We start from the raw sequence: 26,646 nt of genomic DNA, 5'->3' as shown, positions 1-26,646 counted from the left end.
TATCAAGAGTGCTAAATATAATTTTCTAAACCACAAAATTTTTTATGTAGTTACACCAAATCAGAGCAAGTGAATGTAATTATTCCATATACATATATATATATATATGTATATATATTTAAAGGTTCAAACTAAAATTTTAATTATCTTAGAATAACGGGATTCTTGTTTTCTTTTTCTTTATTTTCCTATTTATGAAGCAGTTTGCGGGTATATAATGGTATCTAGACTGCATTAAAATGCTAGTGATCTTATCAAGGTACTCGTGGTTCACCTCATAGTAGACTAGGGACGGCAACAAGTTCAACTTCATTTATCTATGAACAAATTTGGATCTCAAAAGATCATTATTACAAGGATGGCAATGAATTGGGGATTTGACTCAAACCATCCCACTTGTAGATGGGCTCTCTAAATTGTATCTACAAAATTCAATGAATTACGTCTTTTGAGTTTAAATAAAACGAATTACGTCTTTCCATCTGTTGAGTTTTACATAATTATAAAACTCCTTGTCCCTTGTACAAATATTACAAAATTTAATCCCGCACACACACGCATATATATATATATATACGTATTTTAAAAATATTCTTGCACTTAACAGGTTTTTAGAAATTGCAAACTTAGTGTAGTTGTCCATTTCAATCCAGTGAGTCAGGGAATGATGGGTTCCCTACCCTTGAGGCGGCAGCAAAGTCCACAGCACAATCAAGCCTTTTGACCTTAGCATGAATGAAGACAACTTGGAGCGGCCACTTGCTGAGAAGTTTATAACTTCTTTGCCTATGAATGAATATGCTATGAAGCCCCTACAGCACCAATAATGCCCCTCTCCTCAACATAGCAATTTAATGCCATTCTTGTCAATTGTCAGACTCATTCTACAGAATCCATTCATGGCATTGAAACCTTCTTTTACATGATTTTAAAGTTTCAGTATGACTTAAAACCACAAAACGGAAGTTCTATTTCCCCCAACTGTTTAGTATGTCAAGAATTTTTCTTTTTTCCTTCTTCACTTTAGCTTTCATGGAGTCATGATCCATAATCATATGCCGGTAGCAAACACCAAGACGTGAGCAACCAATTAAGTACGCACCCGTAATCGGGCCCAAACACCAACACTTGAGCAACCAATTAAGTAGGCACCCATAATCGGGCCCAAGACACAAACATACCACAGCTTATGCCACTGCAAAAGTACCGAGCATCCATTCTTTAAAATTCCCAAGTCTTTCACATCTCAGACATGTGATATATACGTGTGGGTGGGTGTTGGTGTGGGTGTCCAACAGGAAGCAAACAATTTACAAAAGCATATGGAGTAAAAAAGTTCAGAGATTAGAAACATAGTAACTGCATCAACTTGGGAACAACAAGACCCTGTTTAGAATCTTTAGATCATAACATTGATTCGGTAGAATAAAGGATGTGCTAATAGTAGCTAAAGTTTTGTATCAAAGTATCACAGGTGGAAACATAGCTCACAGCAATTCAATCATGTAGATTTAGCCTCACTCTTCTCAGGGTTGCTCTCCAATTCCCTCCTCAGCTGCAGGGAGAAATCGTCGTTCACATCATCATCATCCCAGTCATCTTCCCATTGCTGAGTTATTTCCTTGCCTTCTTTGTCATCCCACTCTACAGATTTCACGTACGTGTAAAACGAAAATGTTAGAGGAGTGCAAAAATATGGAGTACTATAAGTAGGTTCTAAGACAAGTTGAAAAATAATTAACATATCGTCTTAAAATAAACTCAACCGGACCGGAAATAGTCCAATCAGAACAAGACAAGAACAAAATAAGTGGAAATAACATTTTTCGTTTAATAACTTGGGGCATTTCCACTTTTAATCCCATTGGTCACAGGATTTTCAGTTTTGGTACCATAACTTTAAAAAAGTAGCACTTTTGGTCCCATGACATATTTCCGTTAGATGTTTAACAGAAATGCCACATGGCAATTAAGTGCATGGGACAAAAAATGCTACTTTTTGAAAGTAATGGGACTAAGAGTGAGAATCCCGTAACATATCGGACCAAAAGTGTAGAGACTCTAACAGCCACTTGCTATTTCCCGTTAAAATATATAACGGAATGTGTCATGGGACAAAAAGTGCTATATTTTGAAGTTACGGCCCTTATGGGGCTAAAAGTGAGAATCCCGAATCAGTAGGACCAAAAGTGGAAAGGCCCTAAATTACGGCACAAGAAGTGCTATTTCCCCACAAAATAGCATAGCAGTTGAATCATTTACCAATCAGGAGTTAGAGTTACTGATGCAACTAGCTTTTCTTGCATCATATGATCTCAGTTTGGAATTGAATTAAGCGTGGCAAATGTAACCTCAACCCATCGGATCACATGCATAAAAGGACAACTAACAAAAGGACAACTAACAATCACCTCCCAATATAGCAAAATACTTTGTGTTCAAAGAAATGGTGGGAAGTCATCCAAGTATAATACCATCAATAAGAGCTTTATAACTTCTAAAACACTTCTACTTCAGCTCGAACTCCATTTCTTCGCTATTCGTTCCATAGGAAACACCATAACAGCAAGAAAACTTTTCCATTGTTATTGAACAAAAAGAAAACAGGGAAGGAAAATTTCAAAACTATTTATACAAAGCAAAACAAAAGTTGTTCAATAGAACCCAACACAATCTTCCATCATCATCATCATTGCAAGCTCAAACAAGAAAACGTAGCAAGAAGACAATGAACAAAATATAAACAGAAGAACAGTCTCCATTAATCACAACAACTCCTTTTACTCAATGAAATGACATGCAAGATTCAAAAGCATACAATTTTTTCTCCATTGTATATATTTTGGCCCAAAAACAAAAGAAAGAAAAGAACCACCTTGATCAATCTCAAACTCCTCGAACTCATCATCGTCTTCAAATAGATCCATCTTCACTTCCTCAGTAGCGGGCTTTGGTTGTTCGGTCGCCATTGTCTGCAACCAGCAAGACCAACAAAATATTCAAGAAAATTACATATATACAAAAGCATACGCAACTACACGGAATAAAATGCACAAATAGCAAAAATCTACTCCAAAACCTAAAACCCTAGCCTACCGTTACCATTTTGTGCGTGCTTGTCAATTACATGTATAGACAACAAGAACATCAGATTTAGAGTACAATCAACTTACAGAGATTTTTTCAGCAAAGAATAATCCGAATTCCTCGCGCAAGTTTTCGGGAGAAAAATGTGTCGATCATTCTGGAACAACGAGGGTATAAAAATTAAAAACCTGCTAAATCCCCGCTCCACGACGCCGTTTAGTGCGTTTGAGCAATTTCTGCCAAATTTCACACTACCCCCTTAAGAACATAGAAATAGCACTTCACTCCCCAACATTGGCAACTTATTAGCAGTTTGAACCATATGGCCAATTTGTGCCTACAAAAATCACTGAAACTTTGGAGATCCCATCAACATTGCTTCCATTGTAGCTCTTAGACCAATTCCAACTATGTTCGATCGATCGTTTCCATCCCTTCTCAAAATTTCGAGCACGTCTCTTACGTTATTCTATCAAAGAAAGGATATATTTCGACTAAATCTCATGCTGAAATTATCAAAGTTTTGAAGTAAATATTACAGTCAGCCAACAGCATAGGATCAAACATGATCTCATGAACTGTAATGGAAGAATCAATATTATTACTATCATAAAGGTGCAATCTTGGATAACCAAACATATTACTTGTCACACTGTTTTATTACAACAAAGAATTGGTACAGACGTGTATCTATTCCTCACCAATGAGGCTACTTAGCTCCCAAAAAATCGAGCTAATGTATCTGAGCAATCAACCTACAAGCTATAAATGTTCGACACAAACATCCTGTGTGTTCGATATATTTACACGTGACATGCAACTAAAGTGCTTGAAAACTTCACCACACATTGACAAATTGTTCTTGATGGACCTCCTTGACCAGACGAGACGACCTCATTTCACAAAATTTCTGCAGGATTTTGATGAGGGATCGCGCTTTTCTGCCAGCATGTGATGTACCTTCAGTCAAAAGTGAATACAGTGTGGACATAAGAGAGGTGTCCGTTGCTAAAATGGACACAACGTCTGCTCCACAGTTGAGGCACAGAGAATGTAGGATTGAAACACAGTGTTCTTTTCCAGCACGGCTGTCTATCGATTGCAGCAACCTCAGGATTAAGGGCAGAGCTGAAGCCTGCAGAATTTCCATTGATCCATCAACACTATCTGCCAATGTGGACAGAACGGCTAACACATCAGTCTTGAGCTCCACTCTGTCAGACGACTCCAATAGGCCTAATAGTGCTGGCACTGCTCCGGCTGCTATGGCCCTCTGTCGGTTTCTGTGGTAGAAAAGTAAAGCGAAAAGAGCCACCACCGAGTTTTTCTTCCCACAGGGTGTCCCTTCTTTGATCAACTCTAACAAGGCAGGGATGGTTTTGCCGTTTTCTCCAATCATCTTGCGGTGTTCATGAACTGAGGAGAGGTAAAAGACGGTGGCTGCTGCGATTTGCCTGGATTCTAACCTCATGCCGTTTTGAAGCACTGCTAGAATTGAACTCAAGCCCCCATTTTCGATTATTGCTTTCTGCCCCCTTGGCTGCTTCGATAGCTTCAAGAGAGCAGAAATCGCATTTTCTTGTGTTCCTGGATCAGTTGAAGCAAGCAATTCCAGGAGTGGTGGAATGGCACCTGACTCGATCAAACAGGACCTGTTGAACAAATTCGACTTGGCCAGCAGCCGAATTTCGTAGGCTGCCTTGTTCTTCTGATAATCCGCCCCGTATCCAAGGCTCAAGGTGAGAAATTCAGATAGAAATCTGATAGCTTGTGCATTGGCAGGACTTCCCGGTAAAATCGTCCGGGAAATATCATGATTTTTCTTGCTCGATTTCGCAAGTGAAATCCCATATTCTGCACAAAACTGTTGAATAAGCTTCTTAAGGCTTGTGTTAGGCACCATTTCTGTGCTTGTGAGCTTCTCTCCTGTTTTGGGACACACCAAATTCCCCGATCTCAGCCATTTCTGTATCGACACACGGTCATACGTCTGCCCTGTCGATACCGTCACTGGATCAGTCATCAACTCCAGGGATATTGGGCAACGAAAATCTTCAGGATTCAAGCAAGTAAGCACTTCAAAGTTACTGTTTCTCCCTTCTGACCGATCAATAACTCCAAAATCACAATCCTCAAACAGAACTGCTCTGCAGTAGCTCAACAACCCAAGCAAACTGCTCAACAAAGGCACCTCTCTCTCATTTCCATCCAAATACTCGGCCCGAATCTCCTCATCCAAGAACCTGATCTCCCTGTGACACTCAGCCCATGTTTTGATATCCAGATGGCCAAGAATCCTCCTGATCATAAACGGGTCCGGCTCAAACCTGTTCTCGAACTGGTTCAGAACTAAAATCACTCTCTTCATCGCTGTTTCGTCTGCCGGATCAATCTCCATTTTCGCCTTCCTCGCCTGCTTGGTCAGCATCTCCACCAGCTCCTTAGTTTCAGACGAAACTTCAATCGAACTCAACGGAAGAACATCCAGGGCAGTAGCAACAGCCCGAATCAGAGACCGGAATTGAGTCGCCACGAAATGGGATTTCATCAGAATCAAGATCCTCCCCCCTTCCCGGGCGCAATCCTCCAGCAAGAACTGAATCTTCTGAAACGTGAGGTGGAGCTCCGACAAGCAAAGAACAACCGAGTCCGGTAAACTCAGGCCATGGTCCCTAACCTCCTCGAAAAACATCAAAAGAATCAAAATTTGTCGAATCGTTTCGCGGGCTTTCCGTCTTTGCGTCGCGAAGAACCTGAACTGGTAATTGCATATAACCTGTGAAAGTGCGATCAAAGACTCCAGAAGGGTCGCCGGAGATATGCCTTCACAGGGATGAACCGCCGGAAATTTCAGAATCCGGCGATCATTCCGGTCAAATTTCTGGATCATTTGCAGCAGAAGAAGATTGGTTTGGGTTTTGTCACTGTCCTTCCCTTCAGAGTTGAGGCAACTGAAAAATGGGAGTATTTGAATTTCAGTTGGTGAAAATATATGCGGGGGGTTTAACCGCAGGATATTTTTGTGACACGTGGCGGAAATCTATGAGTGAAATGATTGATACTTGTCCTGGGAAGATACTAGACACGTTCGTCGGACACGTGTGCGAAATGAAGTGGGCGATGATGTTTCTTGGATCTTGTCATGTCGAAAGCCCTTAAAGGCTGTGTTTGGTTGGTACATTAGAATAAAAATTTATTCAAATTAAATTTGATCGAATCATATCAATCATAATATTTTAAAAAATTATTTTATATTATCCGAATGATTTATTAGAATATGACAATACCGTAATAAAGTGAAAATGACAATATTGTCATGTACAAATTTTGACATTTTTTACGTCCTATATATGCACATAGGTAGCATTCGATTTTCCCATTTTGAGATTTTAATTCATTGATCAAAGGGTTTGACTCAACCTACCTACTTATATAGATTATAATTCAAGTAGAAGAAATTGCAATACATATAAACTAAACATAACAATAAATTACAATATATTCATATAAAATACGATAAATAATATCAACCCGTCTGTTGAAACTTGAACGTTTGACGTCATACTTACTTATGGGACCCTAATCTTAATTCCGATATTAAAATCTTATTGTTGGAAGCAAAATTATGTGATATTCAAAAATTCGCGGATCGAGTTAAAAAACATGGTAAATTATAATAGGTTGTCTTAAGATTTATCGTTATTACAATACTTTTCGTTATTTGAAAAATTACAAGTGCCTCATGAAATTAACTATCGTCTTACAAATACCCTCTATAACGATGGAGTATTTGTTAGATGACTGTTAAAACCAGAGGAACGTTTATAGTTTTTTGAATAATTAGAGGGTAAATTACAATGACATCCCCTAAAGTTTGACATATTTACGAATGCCTTCTCGTTGTTTAGAAAAATACTAATACCATCCTGATTTTAGTGGTCATCTGACAATTAGCTTATTCTGTTAATCCCCGTTAGGTTTTCATCCATTTTTTGTGATGAACTAACTAAGACGCTCTTTTGGATTAAAATTTGTAATTTTATTTATTTTCTAAAAATGTTTTGATTTTTTTATTAATGGAGTGAATTATTTTTTATATAATTTTTTAAATTTTTTCATCCACATCGTTCGATTTTGTTATGAATTTTTATTTTTTTCTTAAAAAAAATGCATTAAGTGCATAGTCGACAATTTATGCCTCCATTCAAAAATTATATAATTACATCAAATATCAATGAGACATTTATAATAGAGGATATTTATAATTATGTTAAATTTTAGGAGAGATCGTTGTAATTTGTCATATAATTATAATAAATTTTTGAAAAGCCCGTTATTTTGCGCCAAACATGTCCTCCAGTAGCGCACTACAAAATTTGTCGTTGCAAATACTGTATTGGAATTATTTAGCAACGGACGCGTACACGTGGAGACTGATTAGACAAAAACCTGTTCTTTCAGAAACGATTTGAGGCAATTAAGATTACTGCCGAAAGTGACAAAGAGTTTGATTTTTGGGCTAAGTTTGATTAATAATTATTAATCATTATATAATTACGTGTGCTTTCTTCTGATCTCGGAGAATTTACACGTGTTTATTGCTAAATCTTCACATGGTTGAGGATTAATCATGGGATTAAGAATAATATTCTAAGTCGTGTTTGGCTTAGTTCATGCACCAATTGACTTGTGAATGCTGCATCTCTTCATCAGGATTGTTTAGCTTTAGATACAATCAATGCCCTCACATTATTTGATGGGTAAAATATAACGGGTTCTTTTTTATTTTAAGAGTTACAAATATTTTTTAAAATTAATAATCGTCTAATAAATACTCCCTTCTGGTAGTAGTGTATTTGTTAGTCGGTCGTTAATTCTATGGGAGCATTTATAATTTTTGAAATAATGGGGAGAATATTTGTAATTATGGCAAGCTTTCGGGAAGCTCGTTATAATTTATCTTATTTTATTCTTATTATCAAAGTTTAAAACGACTGTATCAAGAACATCTTATATCAAGTGGGCTACTGTGACTCCGTTGTGAATAAATTACACGCAGATTTACGTCGCACATCAATTGTTACATTCTCTTAGTCAAATATAAAACACAATAAGAACTATTTTTCGGTAGAACACCAGAGGGCTTCACAGATTTAGATAATTGTGGGCATTGCCGAAGACACTGGCCCTCTGTTTTTGACGGGCGACGATTCTATTGGTTAGATCCGTTCGTGATTTGAGAGCGAATTTTCATATTTTACATTATTTTTAATCGATTACAAGTATTAATAATAAATATTTATATTTATATAACAACAACCGGCAACCATAACAATCATATACTAACCATAAATATTAAATCAATATATCTCATCAACAACTACTGTTAAAGTATAACAACACCTACTATTAAAATAGAATACATCTCCATACAGATTGGTGGGATTTTCAACCCATAATTTTAAAATCATAGCACTTCAATTTCATCAATTGAGCTACGTCTTGATGATTCAGAGTATTGGTCAAACTGAAGTCGGTACGCATGCAGACAAGTCAATGATATATGTTATGTTCCTTCCCTTGTAGTACGACATGATGCAGTTATTCACCTAATAATTTTTTTTTGCCTTTATTAGAAAGCAATTCTATTGCTTCAAGCAATATTATCTGGTTTTCTCCTAATTTCTTAAAAAATATATATTCGACTGTTATGTCATTAAATTTGTCGAATATTCCGTATATATCGAACTAATATTTCTTTATCGTAGTAGGGATAATTATCATAAAACAATCTCGTGTTTATAAAATTATGAAATTGTTTTATTTTTTTTTCCCGATTCTTTTAAGAAAAGGGTACCCTCTAAATATGAAATAAGGAAAAAATGCAAGCAACCCTCTTGTGATATCGCAAATGAGTAAATTACCCCCTTGTGAAAAAATAAATGACGATTTACCTCCCTATATTTTTTAAAATACAACAATTTACCCCCCTCTGATTTTTAAAATGAAGCAATCTACCTCCCTATATAAGGAGGTAAATTATTCCATTTTAAAAAGTATAGAGAGGTAAATTGCTATATTTTTTTCATAGGAGGTAATGTGCTCATTTTTAATATTACATGGGGATAAATTACTATTCACGCTATAAAATAATACCAACGGAGCAATTTATCACTTTATATGGGTTTTTGTCTCATTTTATGTTAGAAAAAAAATCAATCAATCGTAGTTAGTTTTGAAATCAATCAGATAATAATATAAATGGTTCTGTAAACCAGTTCGCAAAACAAACACGTTAGATCGAAATGAGAACAACAACAAATTACAAATATTGTTTTAACAAAAATTAAAATAGAAAACTTAGTTGTATCATAACAACTCTTTGTCCAAACAGGATACCAACTGAATCACAGAATATTTTTATTTGCCTTGAAAAAATTATACGTCCAATATAACCATGCACCGAGTACTATGCCACTCCTTTTAGGATAAGACGGTTCTATTTTTGTATTGCGATTTACTGAAAACGCTCGAACAATAATTCATGCCAATTAACAACTAATGCATGCCAATTACAATAAATTATATGAGTTTACTGTAATTTATTTTATTGTTTTAAGTTATATTTATGTATTGATCGAATTAATATATAATTAAATTTTTTATTAATTGAGATATTGATACAATTATATAATTTTTATTTTTTTAGGGAAAAAAAAATTCCAAAGGGACACTACATCACTATTTATTCGAGTGCCGTATGCCCACAAAATTGAGGTAAGAAGTCCAGTCAGCAACACAAGTCCAACGACCAAAATTTAAGACGAAAATGACTTGTTAACAAATCTAGAATTTTCACAAATTAATTTAGAGTAAAAAAAATTATCCACCTAAAAAAATAATATAAACTATGGGGTGTTTTACTATTTTAAGATGATGTATGATACAAGTTCTTTTTTTTTTTTATTCTCAGTGAAACAATTAAATAATAATATTGAAATTGTCACTAATTATAAATATATGAAGTACTCGATATCAATATCTAACAAAAACTATTACAATAATCATATCCTGCTCAATAACACCTACTATTACAGTAGACAACAATTTCTACTATGCAGTAGACCAACTTCTACTATACAGCAGACAACATCCCACCCATCTTACGGGGTTCGAAACTATGAAATCTAAAATCATGGGGCCTCAGCTTTCCCAACTGAGCTAGGCCTCATTGGCCAAAGTTGATAAATTATTTTTAATAGTGATAATGTTTAGATAAATGTTTTCACTAGATATAATCAGTGACAAAAAAGAGTATACGAAATTGTCACTAATACCCTCTCAATATTTTTCCCGAAGCCCCAAAACGAAGGACGTAGGCCCTTACTGTGCAACCTAGGGGGGCTGGTCTTTTTGGCTCGTGAGCAAAGTACCAAGTTCATAATTCATATATTTATATTAATTTGACAAGCCCAAAAGTAAGCAAAATACAACATAAAATTAAGCAAACAACAGGGATGCACCCAAACACGTTCTTGATATTTTGGGAGACATTATACTGAAAAATCTCTAACAAATTTCCTTAGATTTGCAGCAATTTCCCTGTCAATGGCAGGTAAAACAACCATACAAGTAAGTTGTGCCATTTGCTCTCACACACTCTTTACTCTCAATTGACAGCAAGATTCTTGCGTATTTGTGTACTCCACTCGCATATTTACACATGTATTTCAGTATTTTATCAAACTATCAGCCCATATTCTTATGTTATTTCAAGTATTTCTTTTTTCATTGTTGGCAATTCATTTACTGAAGCATCGAAATTCTAACACATATTTTGCAAGTTAGTCCTCCATTATTCTTAGAATGTTTATGAAGATCCTTCGATCATTGTAGTGCTACTGGACTCTAATACGAATTATTTACAATAAAAAGTTAATAATTACATATATATAGGAAGCAGGAAGCACACCAAAAACAACGTGGTGGTGTGATTCTACTGTGTTTTTTTGCATTTGACCGGGTGAATAGGTGATCGGAGGAGAACTTCGATCTGCTTGCCTCCTTATCTTGTGTGCCAAGGCCACAAAGCAAGTGGCTCTTCTAGGCGGACAATTGTATGACAAGACTATAAAAAACAGATGGAGAGTGATGACGAGTATAATTGTCACTATATTTGTATCGTCATTAATTATCTATATTGACAATTTAATGCATATTTATTATCATCAATAACTATATTGTAATAAAATTAAAATTATTATCACTCAACATACACTTACAAACAAAAAGCCTTCAAATAATTGCAAATTTTACTAGTAGGAAGTTTAATTTAAGTTACTAATATTTACAATTTTTTACAAATATATAATTATAACTTAAATGCAATCATGATTTATTACTATAATTAAAAAAAATAATAGTTAGCAATAGTTATTAACTACAAATACAAGATGACTATTGGCTATTACTGTTGTAAATAATAGTTTTATTTAAGAACACTTTTCGTAATAATTTTAAAAGCAGACGCTAATATTTCAAACATTTTAAAAGTATTTTTTAAAATAAAAATTTAAAAAATACTTTTTTAAAATTGACGCAAACACCCCGTGATGCGAGTAATATATATATATATATAGAGAGAGAGAGAGAGAGTGTGATGAAAGAGAGGATGTGAATATTGGCAAATCATATCAACGTCATGGTGTGTGAGTTGTAATGGAAGAGGGGTTTACGTGGACGAACGACGTCGTGACAATCAATCACAGCGCGTTTTGGAATATTTATAGGTGTTTAATTACGTATGAACTGAAGATTAACGAGCTTCGGCATAACCGCACGATGAGGGTACGTGGATTATTTTGAGCTGTTGATGTATTAGTGATGTGATATGGACCATTTTCCCATATATTATCTTATCTTATCCTAATACTGGTGAGTATGTACTTGGAATCCCATGGAAAATATTTATTTATTTGTTTATTATTAGAATGTATTTTTAATTAAAAAAAATATAAAATTTTTAATTTTTAATTATTATTTTAAAACATACAGTCTAATAACAATTATTTAAAAAAAAATCGATTAGCATCGTTACTTCAAATAAAATCACATAATACGATTGTTATCAATTCTGCAATATTAAATTTATTATTAATTAATGATTAGAAAACCCATTAATTAAAAAAAAATATGTAAAAGTTGTTATTCCAAGTTACGCTTTGCATTAATACTGCAAATTCAGTTTGCAGTATTTCTACAATTTTTTTAAAATATTAAAATTATAAATTAACTCATAATGTACCTCAGAATCATCAACATGGAGTCGGGAAAACTGCAATTTACATCACATAAGTAATTAGTTTATTTGCGATTTTAATTTTATTATTTTACAATTCAGCAGATTTAATCCCACAAGTCCAAAAACATTGCAATTTATGTCCTATCACCCATATCAGTTAAATTGTTAACGGAAGGAGAGCGTGCACGTGCCTAACAAAGGAGTTCCTTCTATTAACAATTTAACAGAAATGGATAATGAGACGTAAATTGTAATTTTTTTGGATTTATAGGACTAAATCTGTTGAGTCGTAAAATAATGAAACTAAAATCACAAATAAAGTAAGTTATCGAATGTAAATTACAATTTTTTTCACTCGGAGTCTATTAGAACCAAAAAAGCACCCAACACCAACACATTGACTTGAAAAATTTGGGGTCGTAGATCTTTGGTCGCACTTTCATGCCAGTATTGATGTCACGTTAATATGTGATTGAACATGTTCTCTTTTAAATTAAAATTAATATAATTATATTAAATATAATTTAAAAGTGAGACGGCGTATAATACGTGTTGTATCATAATATAACACGAATGTGTAATAAAAAATCTTCACCGAATTCAGGAACTTGGACTTTGATATGCCATGAGAAACCATATATTTATTGGGCAAATAGCACAACGGAACAAACACATCATCAAGTGAATCAAACTCCACTTATTGTTAGCCCTTTCAGTTCTTGCATCAGTTCCATACATGATGTTACCAAATCATCACAACCATGCAGGATTTGTCAGAGGAGAAATAACAGCTTTCACCTGCAAGTAGTTCTTGAGGCTGTAGATCCCCTTCTCCCGCCCAATGCCGCTCATCTTGTACCCGCCGAAAGGGATTGCAGCATCAAACACGTCGAAGCAGTTCACCCAGACGGTGCCGGCCCTTAGTCCTCTCGACACCGTGTTGGCAATATCGATGTTTTTCGTGAAAACGCCGGCTGCTAGGCCATAGCGTGTAGCATTTGCTCTTTTGATCACTTCGTCAACATCCCTGGTTTTAGCAACATTACTTGTTAGTGCCTACTAAAACAATTTCGTCGCTGATTCGTTTTATCAATCTGTTGGTGCTGACATATATATAGCAATTAGATCTTATGAGGTAGCTGCAGAATGGTAAACTTACTTGAACTTCAAGATGCTCTGGACCGGGCCGAAAATCTCGTCCTGTGCTATCAGCATGTTGTCCTGATCCAACATAGACATACATCAATCGTCTCACTTTCTGTATTAATTAGTGTTCGGGGGTGTAGAACCTGACTCAACGTTGTATATTTTATCAAATTTTGCAAAGTAAACTTGGTTGGCGGCACACTTCAGTACTAGGCCTTTCTCGCAATTTTATAATATTTCACATGCATCGCAGTTATATGTATATATATAATCGATGGCTGGTGGTCTACTACATTGTACGATAATTCTGTCCTGGTAAAAGACAGTTTAGCGATAATGAACATAGGAGCTGTATATCTTCTGACCATGTAAAAGTTACGTGCATTCGTATGTAACTTTAATTCTTATTTTCACTCATGGTTTCGTAACCTGTCTTTCAATTTCCTGAAACAACAGTTCAGGCCTTTATACTGTCGGGAAGAATAGGAAGGGATAGTACCTCAACATTTGAAAATACAGTGGGCTGAATATAGAAACCTTTAGACCCGACCCTTTCACCTCCACACTCCAGCTTAGCGTTGCCATCGATCCCTGATCTTATATAACGAAGAACCTTGTCAAACTGATCCGAGTCAATCTGTTACATTCATCGAACCAAAATCATCACATTCAAGAACTTAGAAAAGTGAGGATAATCAAATCGGGGGACACGACAGACAACCTATTCAATTAGTTTTCTGGCAACAAAGAATAAAACTACCTGTGGGCCTTGTTCGATCCCTTTCTTGAAGGGGTCACCAACGGTACGTCTCGCAGCACGTGCCTTTGCCTTTTCGACGAACTCGTCATATACACGTTCATGGACGAACGTACGAGAGCCAGCACAGCAGCACTGGCCCTACACGTCAACGACAGGTCAAGTAGTTAGAATTCCAGGCTGAATTAGCTCAGGGGATATTGTAATAGCAACTTACCTGATTAAAGAACAGAGCAAAATGTGCTAGCTCCACAGCCCTGTCGATATCAGCATCCTCAAACACGATAAACGGAGATTTGCCTCCGAGTTCCAGCGTCACTGGCTTTAGATTGCTCTTTGCAGCCAACTCAAGTACAACTTTGCCAGTATCGGTTGATCCAGTGAAAGCAAGCTGCAGAAGAGCAGCACGACTTCTTAGTGGAATGTAAATCCAGAAATGGACTGAAAATAACAAATTGGTGCAAGAATAACTATTGATTGCATTATAGAAATCCTGTTCTTAGGAAAGATTAGTGGCCCAGACACGTTGTTCCTGTGAAAGATAGGTTACGGGTTCAAGCTCCACAGGAGTTTGGGAAATCAGCTTTGATCTTTTATGATGCTTAAGACAATATGAGGAGATTAATGAAATTTTTGGCAGACATTCTTTGTAAGGTACAGAGTGATGAAAATTTTCACACCGTTTGACATTTGGTGCACTAAAATGATGCTATGAGATTACCTTGTCGATATCCATGTGACTAGCAAGAGCTGCACCAGCAGTTGGACCATATCCAGACACGACATTTAGAACGCCGTCCGGAAGACCAGCCTGTCCAAAACTCAGAGCAGTTTAACAGATTCAGATACTCATAAAAGCAACTTTCTCGACCTGGTTTTGCACTTTGGAGTTGAAGGATGTTTGGAATATAAAGAGGATGCAACTACCTACCTCATGGAACAGTTTGGAAACATACAGAGCAGTTAATGGTGTTTGTTCCGCAGATTTCAGGACAATAGTGTTTCCACATGCGAGAGCAGGACCAACTTTCCAGGCATACATGAGAAGCGGAAAGTTCCAAGGAATGATTTGGCCGGCAACACCAATCGGCTCGTGCAGAACTTGAACATGGTGCGGTCCATCAGCTGGCACCGTTAAGCCATGAATTTTATCAGCCCATCCTGCAATGATCCGAAACTATGATCTCAGAAGGAATTCCAAGAATGTCTGGAGAAAGCAAAGTCTCATACAATGCCCAAATTCCGCGAGAACCTTAAGATTTGATATAGCCGAGATTTTTACCAGCGTAATAATGAAACAGGCGCACGAACAAGGGGAGTTCTGCCGTCAGAGCCTGCTCGTAAGGCTTGCCATTGTCCCATGTCTCAAGCTGAGCCAGCTCTTGCATGTGCTTCTCGACCAAATCAGCAAATCGTAGTATTATACGAGATCTTTCCTAAAATCACCACCGTCCCGCATAACAACAATCTTCAACCATTACAACCTCAAATTCATAACAACTAAAGAATCCATTACACAACATTGAAATCCAAAAGACATCCTTACATAAGCACTCATTTTCGGCCACGGCCCCTCATCAAATGCCTTACGGGCGGCCGAAACGGCCCGATTGACATCCTCCACATCTCCTTCGGCAACGTGTGCAATAACCTCTCCGGTCCGAGGGTCCAATGTAGGAAATGTTTTTCCTGCAACAATTTCAAAGGTGTAGGAAAATCTAGTTAGTTCATAAACAACTGAAAGATCCAAAGTTTCAGGAGAGACAATGGGATTAATTATTACCGGATGCTGAATCAACAAACTGTCCATTGATCAGAAGCTTGGTGTAATTAACTTGAACTGGAGGGGTTATTGGTTCCTCAAGAACAGTAGCAGTTGTATACCTCTGCATTCCTCTTCCCCACAACCCATATTTTCTAGCTGTAATAACATCAAAATTATGGTTCGAAGAAATTGATGTTGTATTCTTTCCAAAATGAAATTTAAAAAAAAAAAAAAAAGAAGAGGAAATTTACTAAGTAAATCATCAAAAGATGAAATTCAACTCCATTTTAACGAAAAATAGCTAAAGAAAGGGAAGATCAAGCAAGAATCATCAAGAAAGTTGAAGCCTTTTGACATGGGTACTCCTGCATCATCAAGATCTTTTCTTCACTCCCTTCAACTTCTTCAATCTTCAAACACACTTCCATACATGCAGATATAAATACAAGATATATATATCCACACACATACAAACCAGACAAACAAATACCCACATTCACACACACACACACAGGGTTTCTTGCAAACATGCAAATGTACATACAAGATATCCACATCCACACACAACAAAAGTATCCCACACACAGAGAGAGAGAGAGAGAAGCAGTTACCAAGAGAAGCAGGAGAAGTAGGAAGGGAGAGCGAACGAGAGAAGAAGTAAGAAATTCTGCGAGCTGCCATAATCTTTACCAAAACCCCTTTAATCCCACCTCCTGATCTCCCCGTCCAGGTTCTTGCGACACCCTTTCACAGAAATAACAGACAAAAAATTATAGGTATAGAATCTTACGTTCGCCAAACTTGTCTCTACCCCAAGTTGTTCGCTCTTAGTAATTATCCCCACCAAATATTAAACCCATCAAGCAGACATCGTTTGTCCGGGCCCGGCTTTCTGCTTTTGAAACATCCACCCCTCCATAATTCTTGATCATTTCATTTCCAATAGGGTGTCCCATTAATCACGACTTTTCAACAAGCTGATCATTATACATACGATCAATTATTAATCACCAAGAAACAGAAACTCGATGAACTCAAGAAAGCAGCTTTTGGTGGTGGGTACTTTTGGTCTCATGTTATATGGAAATATTCAATAAAATATATTAATTTCATTATGGAAATATTGAATAAAATATATTAATTTCATTTGTATCCATAAATTTGGACTTAAGAGAAAATCGAGAAGAAAATTTTTAAATCATTCCATTTCAAAAAAAGTATTAACAGTTTATAACTATTCAACAAAAAATTTAAAGGCTTAAAGAAAATTTTCCTCCCCTAATTTCAGGTCATTCTCGTTTTAGTCCCCTAAGTTATTAGGGCTCCATTTTGGTCCCGTAAAATTGAAAAAATCTTAATTTTGGTACAAATTTGATCAAAAAGTTGAATCACTCGCCCGAAAATCTTTTAAATTTAAAATATCCTAACAAATTCTGATAAATTGAATTATTCCGATGAACACAGATCAAGAACTATAATAAATTAATATTATTAATCATGAATTGCTACACTTATCCAAATTTGTGGTAAATTTTTCATAAAAAGATAATATAAGGTCTAAAAATAAAATATCATGATTTTATAAGTCTTTAAAAATATTTTTTTTCAAAGTAATCATAAATTTAGTATGACTAACATCTTATAAGCTCTAATCTTATACTATTCAAACACGTTCACGAACTTAGTTTTAAAACAATTAAGATCTAATATCTTATAAAATCTTGTAAAATAGACGAGCTTATATTATCTTTTAAATAAACTTGGTGAAACACCCTCTACATAAATATATCAATGTGAAAAGATAAGTATTTACTGCAATTTATTAATATTTGTTATAGTCTCAACTATAGAAAAATATTTACTATTATTTTTAATTATAGTCAAAATATTTATGGTACGTCTAAATATAACTAATATTTTAACTTAGGTACTGAAACAAAAGTCAGTAACCGGTACACAACTCTTTACCAAGTAGATCATTATTCATAATAATAATATATATAGTTCAACGGACACATCACACCAATTATATAAAAATTAGGATTAAAGTTAATTTTCGTCCCCTAATTTCAGGGCATTCTTGTTTGAATCCCTTAAGTTACTAGGGTTTCATTTTGGTCCCATAAAATTAAAAAAATCTTAATTTTGGTACAAATTTCATCGGCACTCGTCGGTAAAAGTCTAATGCCAGGCATGACTTTTTAAATTGGAGCTTGCATTGTGATTGGTTGAAAATAAAAGACTTAAAGGCAATTTTCGTCCCCTAACTTCAGGCCATGTCTTCACCACATCATCTTTTTCAGTCAATCGCAATGCAAGCCCCAATTTAAAAAGTCACATGCCTGTCATGTGACATTTTTCGACGAGTGACTCAACTTTCCGATCAAATTTGTACCAAAATTGAGATTTTTTCAGTTTTACGAGACCAAAATGGAACCCTAGTAACTTAGGGGACTAAAACGAGAATGATCTGAAATTAGGGGACAAAAATTGCCTTTAAGCCTAAAAATTATATACATATAGTTTAATAGATCCGATTCATATATTTCTAAGTCATTCATTACATTTAAATTCAAATACTAATTTAATATATTATTATTTCTAAATTGACAAACATATTTAAATTAAACAAAGAATGAAAACCTACTATGAAAAGTATATATACCCATGCCAATTTTATACTTAAAAAGTATTTAAAGTACGACAAATAATATAATTGAAATTGTAAAAATTATAAAAATATAAGATAAAAAGAATATTTTAAAAAATTAAAAAATCGATGAAAATGCTAAATGGTCTAAATTACGCGATCAAAAAACCATTGTAGCCACAAAAAACCTATAAAATATGACCAGAATCCAAAAATTAAAATTCATGACACAAATAGAAGAAATATCGAAGAATGGTAGATAAGAAATTGCTCCTTGATAAGCATACAATACATGACACTATGTATCTATATATATATATATATGGGTAAAATTCATTTTAGTCCCTAACATTTGATTTTATTTTCAAAATAGTCCCTGTCTTTTTAACATACTTCAAACTAATCCATCCAACATGTAGCTTTGTCATATTACCCCTAAAAACTTTTTTTTTTCACAAAATCATTTTAGTGTTTCAATTTTTAAAGTTTATTGCAATTTGGTCCTTCATACATTAGTTTATAAAATAATAATTATTTTAATTGAAAAAATTTATCATTAAGTATTTATTCAAATGTTTGTGCACATTTAATTTTAAATTTTAGAAATTATGCATTGTTTTTAAAAGATATATATTAATTGGATAATAAAAACATTAAAAAATTAGAAGAAAGTTAAGAGAAATTATTAAAAATGAGAATAGAAACTGAGAAGAAAGCAACACAAATTAATAGAATAATTTTAAAAAATAAAAAATGGCAAATAAAAAAAAATTAAAGACACAAAATGGTAATATTTAATTTATGTAAAACTATAGATAATGGTTTGATTAATGACATAACATAATTGTTATGAACTTATTTAACTTCTGAAAATTTTTAAATAAAATAACGTCTAAATGAACTAAGGAGTTTTATATAACATTCTTCAATATTTTAGCCGACATATTTATTTTCTTAATTTACCCTAATTTATAATTTTTTTCATTTAAATAATTTTCTCTATTTTTAATTCTAACTATTTTCTCCAACTTATTTATTCAGATTTATTTAATTTGAAAAATTCGATAAGTTCATTAACTCACAATAATTATATTAATATATCAATGATCAAGTTATTATCTGAGGTTCAACAATAAATTATTTCAATTAAAGTACTTATATTTTTCTAGATTTAAAATAGAAGGATCGAATTGTAATGTATCATATTTTGGCATTATTTGCATAAACAATAATTAATAGTTATTGTATAGCTATAATGAATTAATATCTTACACGATCTTTATTTTCGACAGTGTAATTAATCACGATAAATAATTATATTCTTTTTCTTTTTTTACTAACGTACCATGACCGTCAAAGCATTTTCACTGAAAGCAACCCCAGTACCTCTGACTTTTGTATTGGTTTTCAGTTTATTTCAGAAACCCGTCACCATCAATATCATTTAAATAAGTTGGATCAAATTTGACTTAGGGGGCATTGTTTAAATCAAGGAAGATTATCACCTTAGGCTAGGGCACGTCTGCCTGGGCGTCTTGCATCGCGTCAAAAAAAAAATCGGAAGATTCTCACCACATAACATTTTTCATTAAAATTGTTTTGCATACCTATATCCCAAGAAAATAACCTTCTAATATAAAGTTCTTGTTATACTAGAAACAAAGAAAAAGAAAAAAAAAGATAAATCGATATCATGACAATATCTTTCACTATAAAAAAATAGATTATTTCCCTATATTATAAATAACAATTATTTAAAAATTATAGTAAATTAATACTATGATCAAACAAAATTAATACAAAAATTTAAGTTTTGAGTATGGTTATAGTTTTTCAATATATGTCATAATTTTTAATTATAGTCAAAATATTTATCATAATTCTTAGCTATGACTATGTTTTGGTCGCGTCTGCGGAAATAATAATTATAGTTGTTGCGTAGTCGTGGTTAATTAATATTTGTCATATTTTTTTTTTTATTTTTGACCATGGTAATGAATCATAACAAAAAAGTTATATTTTTTCTATTGTCGTGTTTGAAAGTTACATTATTTTTTTCTCCAGCCGATGAGGCTTGGCTTAATTTTAAGGTCATAGGTTCGAACCCACTAATATATGGGATATTAATCTACTTTAATAATAATATATTGGTGTTAGATATAAATATCTGATAATTATTATATTAAAAAACACTATAAATTTTAATACAAATGATGAACTTCAATAAGATAAAAAATATTACAGTAAAAGTATGCGCACAGATACTGCATGACACATTATCTAGTAATTAGAATAGACAGTTGCGATAAGGAAATGTTTGGAGTTATGTCGGAAAGCAGATAAAAATTGGTTGAAGCATTGTAATTACGTGAACCAATTAAATTAATGTGTTATTCAAGTAAGAGTGTTAGGTGAAAAATCAAATCAGTAAAGCACTTTATTTTCCTTTCACAGTTAATTATTTTCTTCTTATCATAATCGCTGGAGTTTCCATGCATATATTGCTCATACCCACAAACCACACCATTCTAATTACAGTAACATAAAAGGAAATTATTATTATCATTAATAATGATCTTGATCGAAATATGCGATCCTCCACGATGATCTCGTTCATAGCCACGTACTCTATCAAGACAATGCTGGATCCTGAGGATAAAAAAGCACGTGAGGCTCGTCGGGTGCGACTTCGACCCTCCGACGCTCAAGTTAGTAAAGTCGAGCAAAACATGTGCGGTCAGTAACTAAGTAGGTCGAAGATAATTAAATGCCAATTACCTCAAATGATGATGCGTCGGAGTATTTATAAGGTTCAGGTGGTTACTGTTGTTTGAGCCACGTGTCCTCGTCTAAATAGTGGACATCTTCAATTGACGGTCCTCGGTATTTCGGGGTCTTCTTTCTCCAAATGGATCTGAATTTCGGACTATCTGACCCGTTTCCTTGGATAAGTGGATTCCAAGCTCATAATGACGAAAATACCTTTCATTAAGGGTATTTTTGGCATTTCGCCTTAAAATTGGGGTTTTTCCATCAAATAATAATAATAATAATAATAATAATAATAATAATAATAATAATAATAATAATAATAATAATAATAATAATAATAAATAATAAAATAATAATAATAATAATAATAATAATAATAATAATAATAATAATAATAATAATAATAATAATAATAATAATAATAATAATAATAATAATAATAATAATAATAATAATAATAATAATAATAATAATAATAATAATAATAATAATAATAATAATAATAATAATAATAATAATAATAATAATAATAATAATAATAATAATAATAATAATAATAATAATGATAATGATAATAATGGGGCCATTCAATTATTCACATCATTACAATGAAATTATATTGACGTAGTATTTGTTATTATTTTAAAGTTAATTACACTTAAATCCCCTTTAAACATATAAACTTACATTTTTCTTGAAAAAAAACTTTTATAATTAATTAATTATAATTTTTCTTGAAGAAATACAAGGAGTATGTATATACAATGAGGCATAACCTCCTCTAAATATTGTTACAGAAAAGACAAAAACGATTATTGTGAATCTATCATGTATTCAATGAAACTATAATAGAATCGTTGGTGATCTGGCGATCTGCGACCTCGTGATGAGTGGGAGCTAATGCCACCTCAAAACTTGTGACCTGATGTTGGACTTCACTGTGACCGGTTGGTAAGGCAACAACCTCACATCCTGCGACCTCATGATTTGCGACCTCTAGGCGATGGGAGGTCGAACTCTCGACAAGTTGTTTTTAGGTGTTTTGTTTTTTAGGTTTGAAAACATGAGATTTCCAATTTTGAGAAGTTTTAAAATGTGTTTCGGGAAATGTGACGAGCAATGTTTTAAAACTCGAATAGTTGGTCGTATCAATAGGTCAAAGGTTTTAAGTTCAACCATCGAGTGAATCATGGTCGAACCAGTGATATTAAAATTATGTTAAATAAATTAATACATAATATGTTAAAATTTTATTGTCGATAAATAGTTAGCATCTCCTAATTTTAAGATAATATGTAGATATTATTTTATTAATTATGATTTAAGCAACTTAGATAATCAAATAATAATGTGGGTGTTGGTTTGTTGGTATTCTTTTCAATTTTCATATGAAATGTCATGGATTCAATTTCAAATTGTATCAATTTTTTAGATTAAAAGAAAATTTCATGAACTGTTCGATTCACTTAATCCGAGACCGAGTCAATCGAATCACAGGTTCAACTGACAGTTCGAGCGATTTCAAAAAAATAAAATAATTTTGAGACTAAAATATTAAAATATTTCATGGATCAAATGACAGTTCTACTATTCCAACTGACTAATCTGGGCTGAGTTTTAAATTATTACAACTTACGAGTGTTTGATATTCTATATATTTGGTTTTATTTTCTGGCCAATTTTGAAAGTTGATCGCAAACATAATGAATTAGGGTTTTGATTGGTTTAAAACCATCCCAAAACTCTCATCAGTTCCAAAACCTACCCTACTCCCTCTTCTTATATTATTTACTAGCCGTTAATGGCACATCGTACTTAATATAAAAATAAATAAATAATATAAAAAATTGATGTGATGGTATCATTAACTATTATTTGGCAGGAACGATAATTTTTCTTTTTTCTATATATTAATATAAATTATATTTATAAATTAAAAAAATATTTTTAGATTAGATCACGTTAAAGCTCAGTCAAAATTACAAATTTCACCCCTGATAGAAAAAATTATGACAAACTTGGGTCAGACTCGACACTCCACCCCAGCATCTTATTACTGCTTAAAAGTTACAACCGGTATATATGCTGTGGCATGATGATCGAAGTCGATAAATGCTTTTCTAAAGAGGGAGTTGTTCGGCGGAGTCAACAACGTCCCTTGAGTTCATCGACAGAATGCAGAGCCAGTGAGGGAGGAAGAAGAACACGCCAAGGAACACAAGAACGCCAAGGTCGGCCTCCTCACCGACCGCTGGCCGACGAGGACTGACCAAATAAATCTGGCTCGCGCACCACAGGCAGTATGCACTTGCAATTACTAGGATCAGTCTCAATGATTTGTGATACTGTTTTCTTGAAGACTTCAAGGGCTTCACTCTGCAAGACAGGTAGCAGCTGAGAGCTAAACATCTCTATAACCATTTATGGAAAACTTGATGATGCTTATGAAATTCCTTCATGGAACACCTCAGTGAACCTGTAGATGTAAATGAAACCTCCGATTAAGCTTGCACACAAAAGGCTAATCACAACGACAGCATCGGGATTGATTGGTGCTCGAGTTTTCCACCAACCGGTGCTCAATATCCATGTATACATGGAAGAATGTCCATTCTCCTGTAAATTCAAGAAACAATGAGAAAGGAAACAGAAAAAAGGGGACATATTCAGAAGCTGCAAAAGAACTCAAATGAAGAATTAGAAGCATGATATGTTAACAGATTTGACAGCAATGTAAACAGTCTCTCATGACTACCGTAAACCTTCTGGACAGATGCAGTTGGTTTCACTTTTCTGATTAACTACATTACATTTCACAATGTCGAATAAAATAGTTTATGAGAGAGTTTTATCTTTCATTTCCTTTTTTAGACTTAGCAGCTCGTTCCTCAGCCAGCACTGGAAATTATATGCTCGTGCAAAACACACCAAAAAGCACAAAGGCAGGTTATAGGACGTCTCTTAATCTCAAGAACATGTTTAAGGGACTTGTTGCCTCAAGGCAAGCCTACAAAATCTTTACCCTGAAGAAAAGATCATAACTCCTGAATAACCACCAATACCAAAATGATTCCGACATATAGAGACAGCTGCTGTGAAATTAAACGTAGTTAAAACCTTTAAATTGAAGTCAGTTCATCAACAAGGCAACACACCCAATTCTAGTATTACCTCAAACAAATGATCTAAGAAAAAGTGCGACAAAGATCCGGCAAATACCAACAAGAAGCACTGTTTCACCGTTAGGGGCACCTGAACCAGAAAACTCTCAGTGAGCAAGAATCAACAATCAGAATAAGCATTATAAAATGTTGCGTAGCAAAATATACCCTATCAAATGATGCAATAATGCAGACTGAATTACGGCTCAGCATCATAAAGTCGACAAAACAGCTGAGTAAACTAAGAGCTTCAATAAGCAGATCTTGTTTAATTGGACAGAGAGGATTCGAGTCCCATACAATACAAGAATACATATACTTTCATCCTCCAAATCTATCACCATGCACAAAATGAAATACAACTTTACATTTAGATTCCTGTGGGGAGCTTCAACACTGAATCTTCTATACAAAGTAATAGACACCACACGAATGCCTCAGCAGAACGACGGAATCAATTTCTGCTTTGGGTAAATTCTTATACCTAAAAACAGGCTGCATAATTGCAGCTATTCTAACTCTATATTTTTAGATTCTTTTGCCCATTCCTTAGGGATATAATCCCCCCAAAACTCTACTTCCACAATAACTTTGGGTCTAAGCAAAAACTATTCAATAGTAGAACCAAAAACCTCCTCACCAGCTCAAATGCAAGCTTATGATAGTAATCAAGTTCTTTAAATTATTTGTTAGGCTAAATTACAGTTATCTTTCATGAGCTTTGCCATAACTACGAATCCCTTATTATTTGAAAAATTACAATTTTCCCATATAATAATATGGCCCCCTAAATAGTGAAGAGAATATTATTATTTTACCTTTGCTCAAATGTTTTAGAAAATGAAAAAAAAAATATTTGAATTCTTTTTAAAAATATAATTTGACGGAAGGTAAAAAAATTTGAGGGTGGATAAAACAAATAAGTTATAAAGAATATCAGTCCACAAAAATATTTTAGAAAACTATATAAAATATAAAAAATATTAAGTTATAATTAAAATGAAATTTTGATGGGTTTACAATAAAAATTGGATAGAGACGTAATGGAAGCTATCGGAATTGGTAACAACAAATGTTAAAATCAGAAATTATTTATAATTTTTCAAATAATAAGGAGATATTCGTGATTACTATAAAAATATGGGCGTAATTTACCCTATTGGTTAACTCCAGTACAGAAGAATTCTAACAAAACACGGCAAGCAAGAACTTCAAGTAATTAGAGGAAGCAATGAAGTGACACTGGGCAATCGCAAAACACAGGCCTAAATCACAACAAGCGAACAGTAAAACAGAGCATCGGATTTCCGAAATTTTAACTGAATTCAGCTCAAAAAACCTTCTAAATAACAAGAAGCAATCTTGGCAATAAAGCTCATTAAACTCAAAGTTTCTGTCTTTGCATACTGACCCCAGAAAAGGAATCAAGAACGCCCTTATGGAGCACAAATCGGGAGATCCAACCGTAGAGCAGCGACAAGGGGAAACCCAGAATCAAGACATAGTAAAACGGGTCGTGGATCCAGCTCTCAACGGAGGAGCCCAAGACCCGGCCCAAACCCAGAGTTGAAGTCAGCCACTCGGAGAAGGACCCGATGTCTGGCCCGAAGAAAGCGTTGATAGCGTAGGTAACACAGTGGTGCGGGCCGAACCTCCCGTTTGATACATGCATCAGGGCCTGGCCGGAGCCGAGCGTGTAAATCATGTGCGGGCCCGGGCCCGGCATGTTTGGGTGTGAAAAAGGTTGAATTGGCCCGTAAGAATTGCAGAGCTGCAGCAGGGGTTGGGAGTGCTGTTGATGAGTTTACTCTTAATTTCAGGGAGACTTTTTTATGGCATGTTTACTTAGATTAATGAATTATATGATTCAGGGAGCATTAAATGTGTGATATTATTATCTAATAAAATTATTATTTTTTTATTTCTTTTATTATATTAAAAGTATAATTAAAATAAGTGATAATATAATATATCATTAATTTTACGTAATTATTTTAAGTATTTGTA

At 34.0% G+C, this 26,646-nt stretch overlaps 4 protein-coding genes across 5 annotated transcripts; all 4 read right to left on the bottom strand.

The window, feature by feature from the left end:
- Positions 1,324-3,330, bottom strand: LOC105157193 (protein DELETION OF SUV3 SUPPRESSOR 1(I)-like). Its single transcript, XM_011073528.2, has 3 exons — positions 3,174-3,330; positions 2,876-2,972; positions 1,324-1,644 (listed from the first exon to the last, which is right to left on the bottom strand). Exons 2-3 carry the CDS (start codon positions 2,967-2,969, stop codon positions 1,502-1,504), a joined length of 237 nt encoding a protein of 78 aa, XP_011071830.1. The 5' UTR covers positions 2,970-2,972; positions 3,174-3,330; the 3' UTR covers positions 1,324-1,501.
- On the bottom strand, positions 3,711-6,043 carry LOC105157192 (U-box domain-containing protein 19). Its single transcript, XM_011073527.2, has one exon. It carries the CDS (start codon positions 5,975-5,977, stop codon positions 3,926-3,928), a length of 2,052 nt encoding a protein of 683 aa, XP_011071829.1. The 5' UTR covers positions 5,978-6,043; the 3' UTR covers positions 3,711-3,925.
- On the bottom strand, positions 13,008-17,119 carry LOC105157191 (aldehyde dehydrogenase family 2 member B4, mitochondrial). The gene is made up of 11 exons (XM_011073526.2): positions 16,668-17,119; positions 16,075-16,212; positions 15,838-15,980; positions 15,574-15,727; positions 15,223-15,452; positions 15,013-15,102; positions 14,509-14,682; positions 14,295-14,432; positions 14,034-14,171; positions 13,548-13,609; positions 13,008-13,415 (listed from the first exon to the last, which is right to left on the bottom strand). The coding sequence occupies exons 1-11, from the start codon at positions 16,735-16,737 to the stop codon at positions 13,142-13,144; spliced, it is 1,611 nt and encodes a 536-aa protein (XP_011071828.1). The 5' UTR covers positions 16,738-17,119; the 3' UTR covers positions 13,008-13,141.
- Positions 23,546-26,505, bottom strand: LOC105157190. 2 transcript variants are annotated; one of them, XM_011073525.2, is made up of 4 exons: positions 26,051-26,505; positions 24,650-24,730; positions 23,945-24,094; positions 23,546-23,854 (listed from the first exon to the last, which is right to left on the bottom strand). In XM_011073525.2, exons 1-4 carry the CDS (start codon positions 26,363-26,365, stop codon positions 23,720-23,722), a joined length of 681 nt encoding a protein of 226 aa, XP_011071827.1. In that variant the 5' UTR covers positions 26,366-26,505; the 3' UTR covers positions 23,546-23,719. The 2 variants fall into 2 exon arrangements, with proteins under 2 accessions (XP_011071827.1, XP_011071826.1); XM_011073524.2 differs by having other exon boundaries at positions 23,955-24,094; positions 26,051-26,504.

The sequence above is a fragment of the Sesamum indicum genome, linkage group LG3 (assembly GCF_000512975.1).
Source record: "Sesamum indicum cultivar Zhongzhi No. 13 linkage group LG3, S_indicum_v1.0, whole genome shotgun sequence".
NCBI classification, from domain to species: Eukaryota; Viridiplantae; Streptophyta; class Magnoliopsida; order Lamiales; family Pedaliaceae; genus Sesamum; species Sesamum indicum.
The sequence above is the reverse complement of the archived record's forward strand: the minus strand, read 5'-3'. Positions and strand labels throughout refer to the sequence as shown.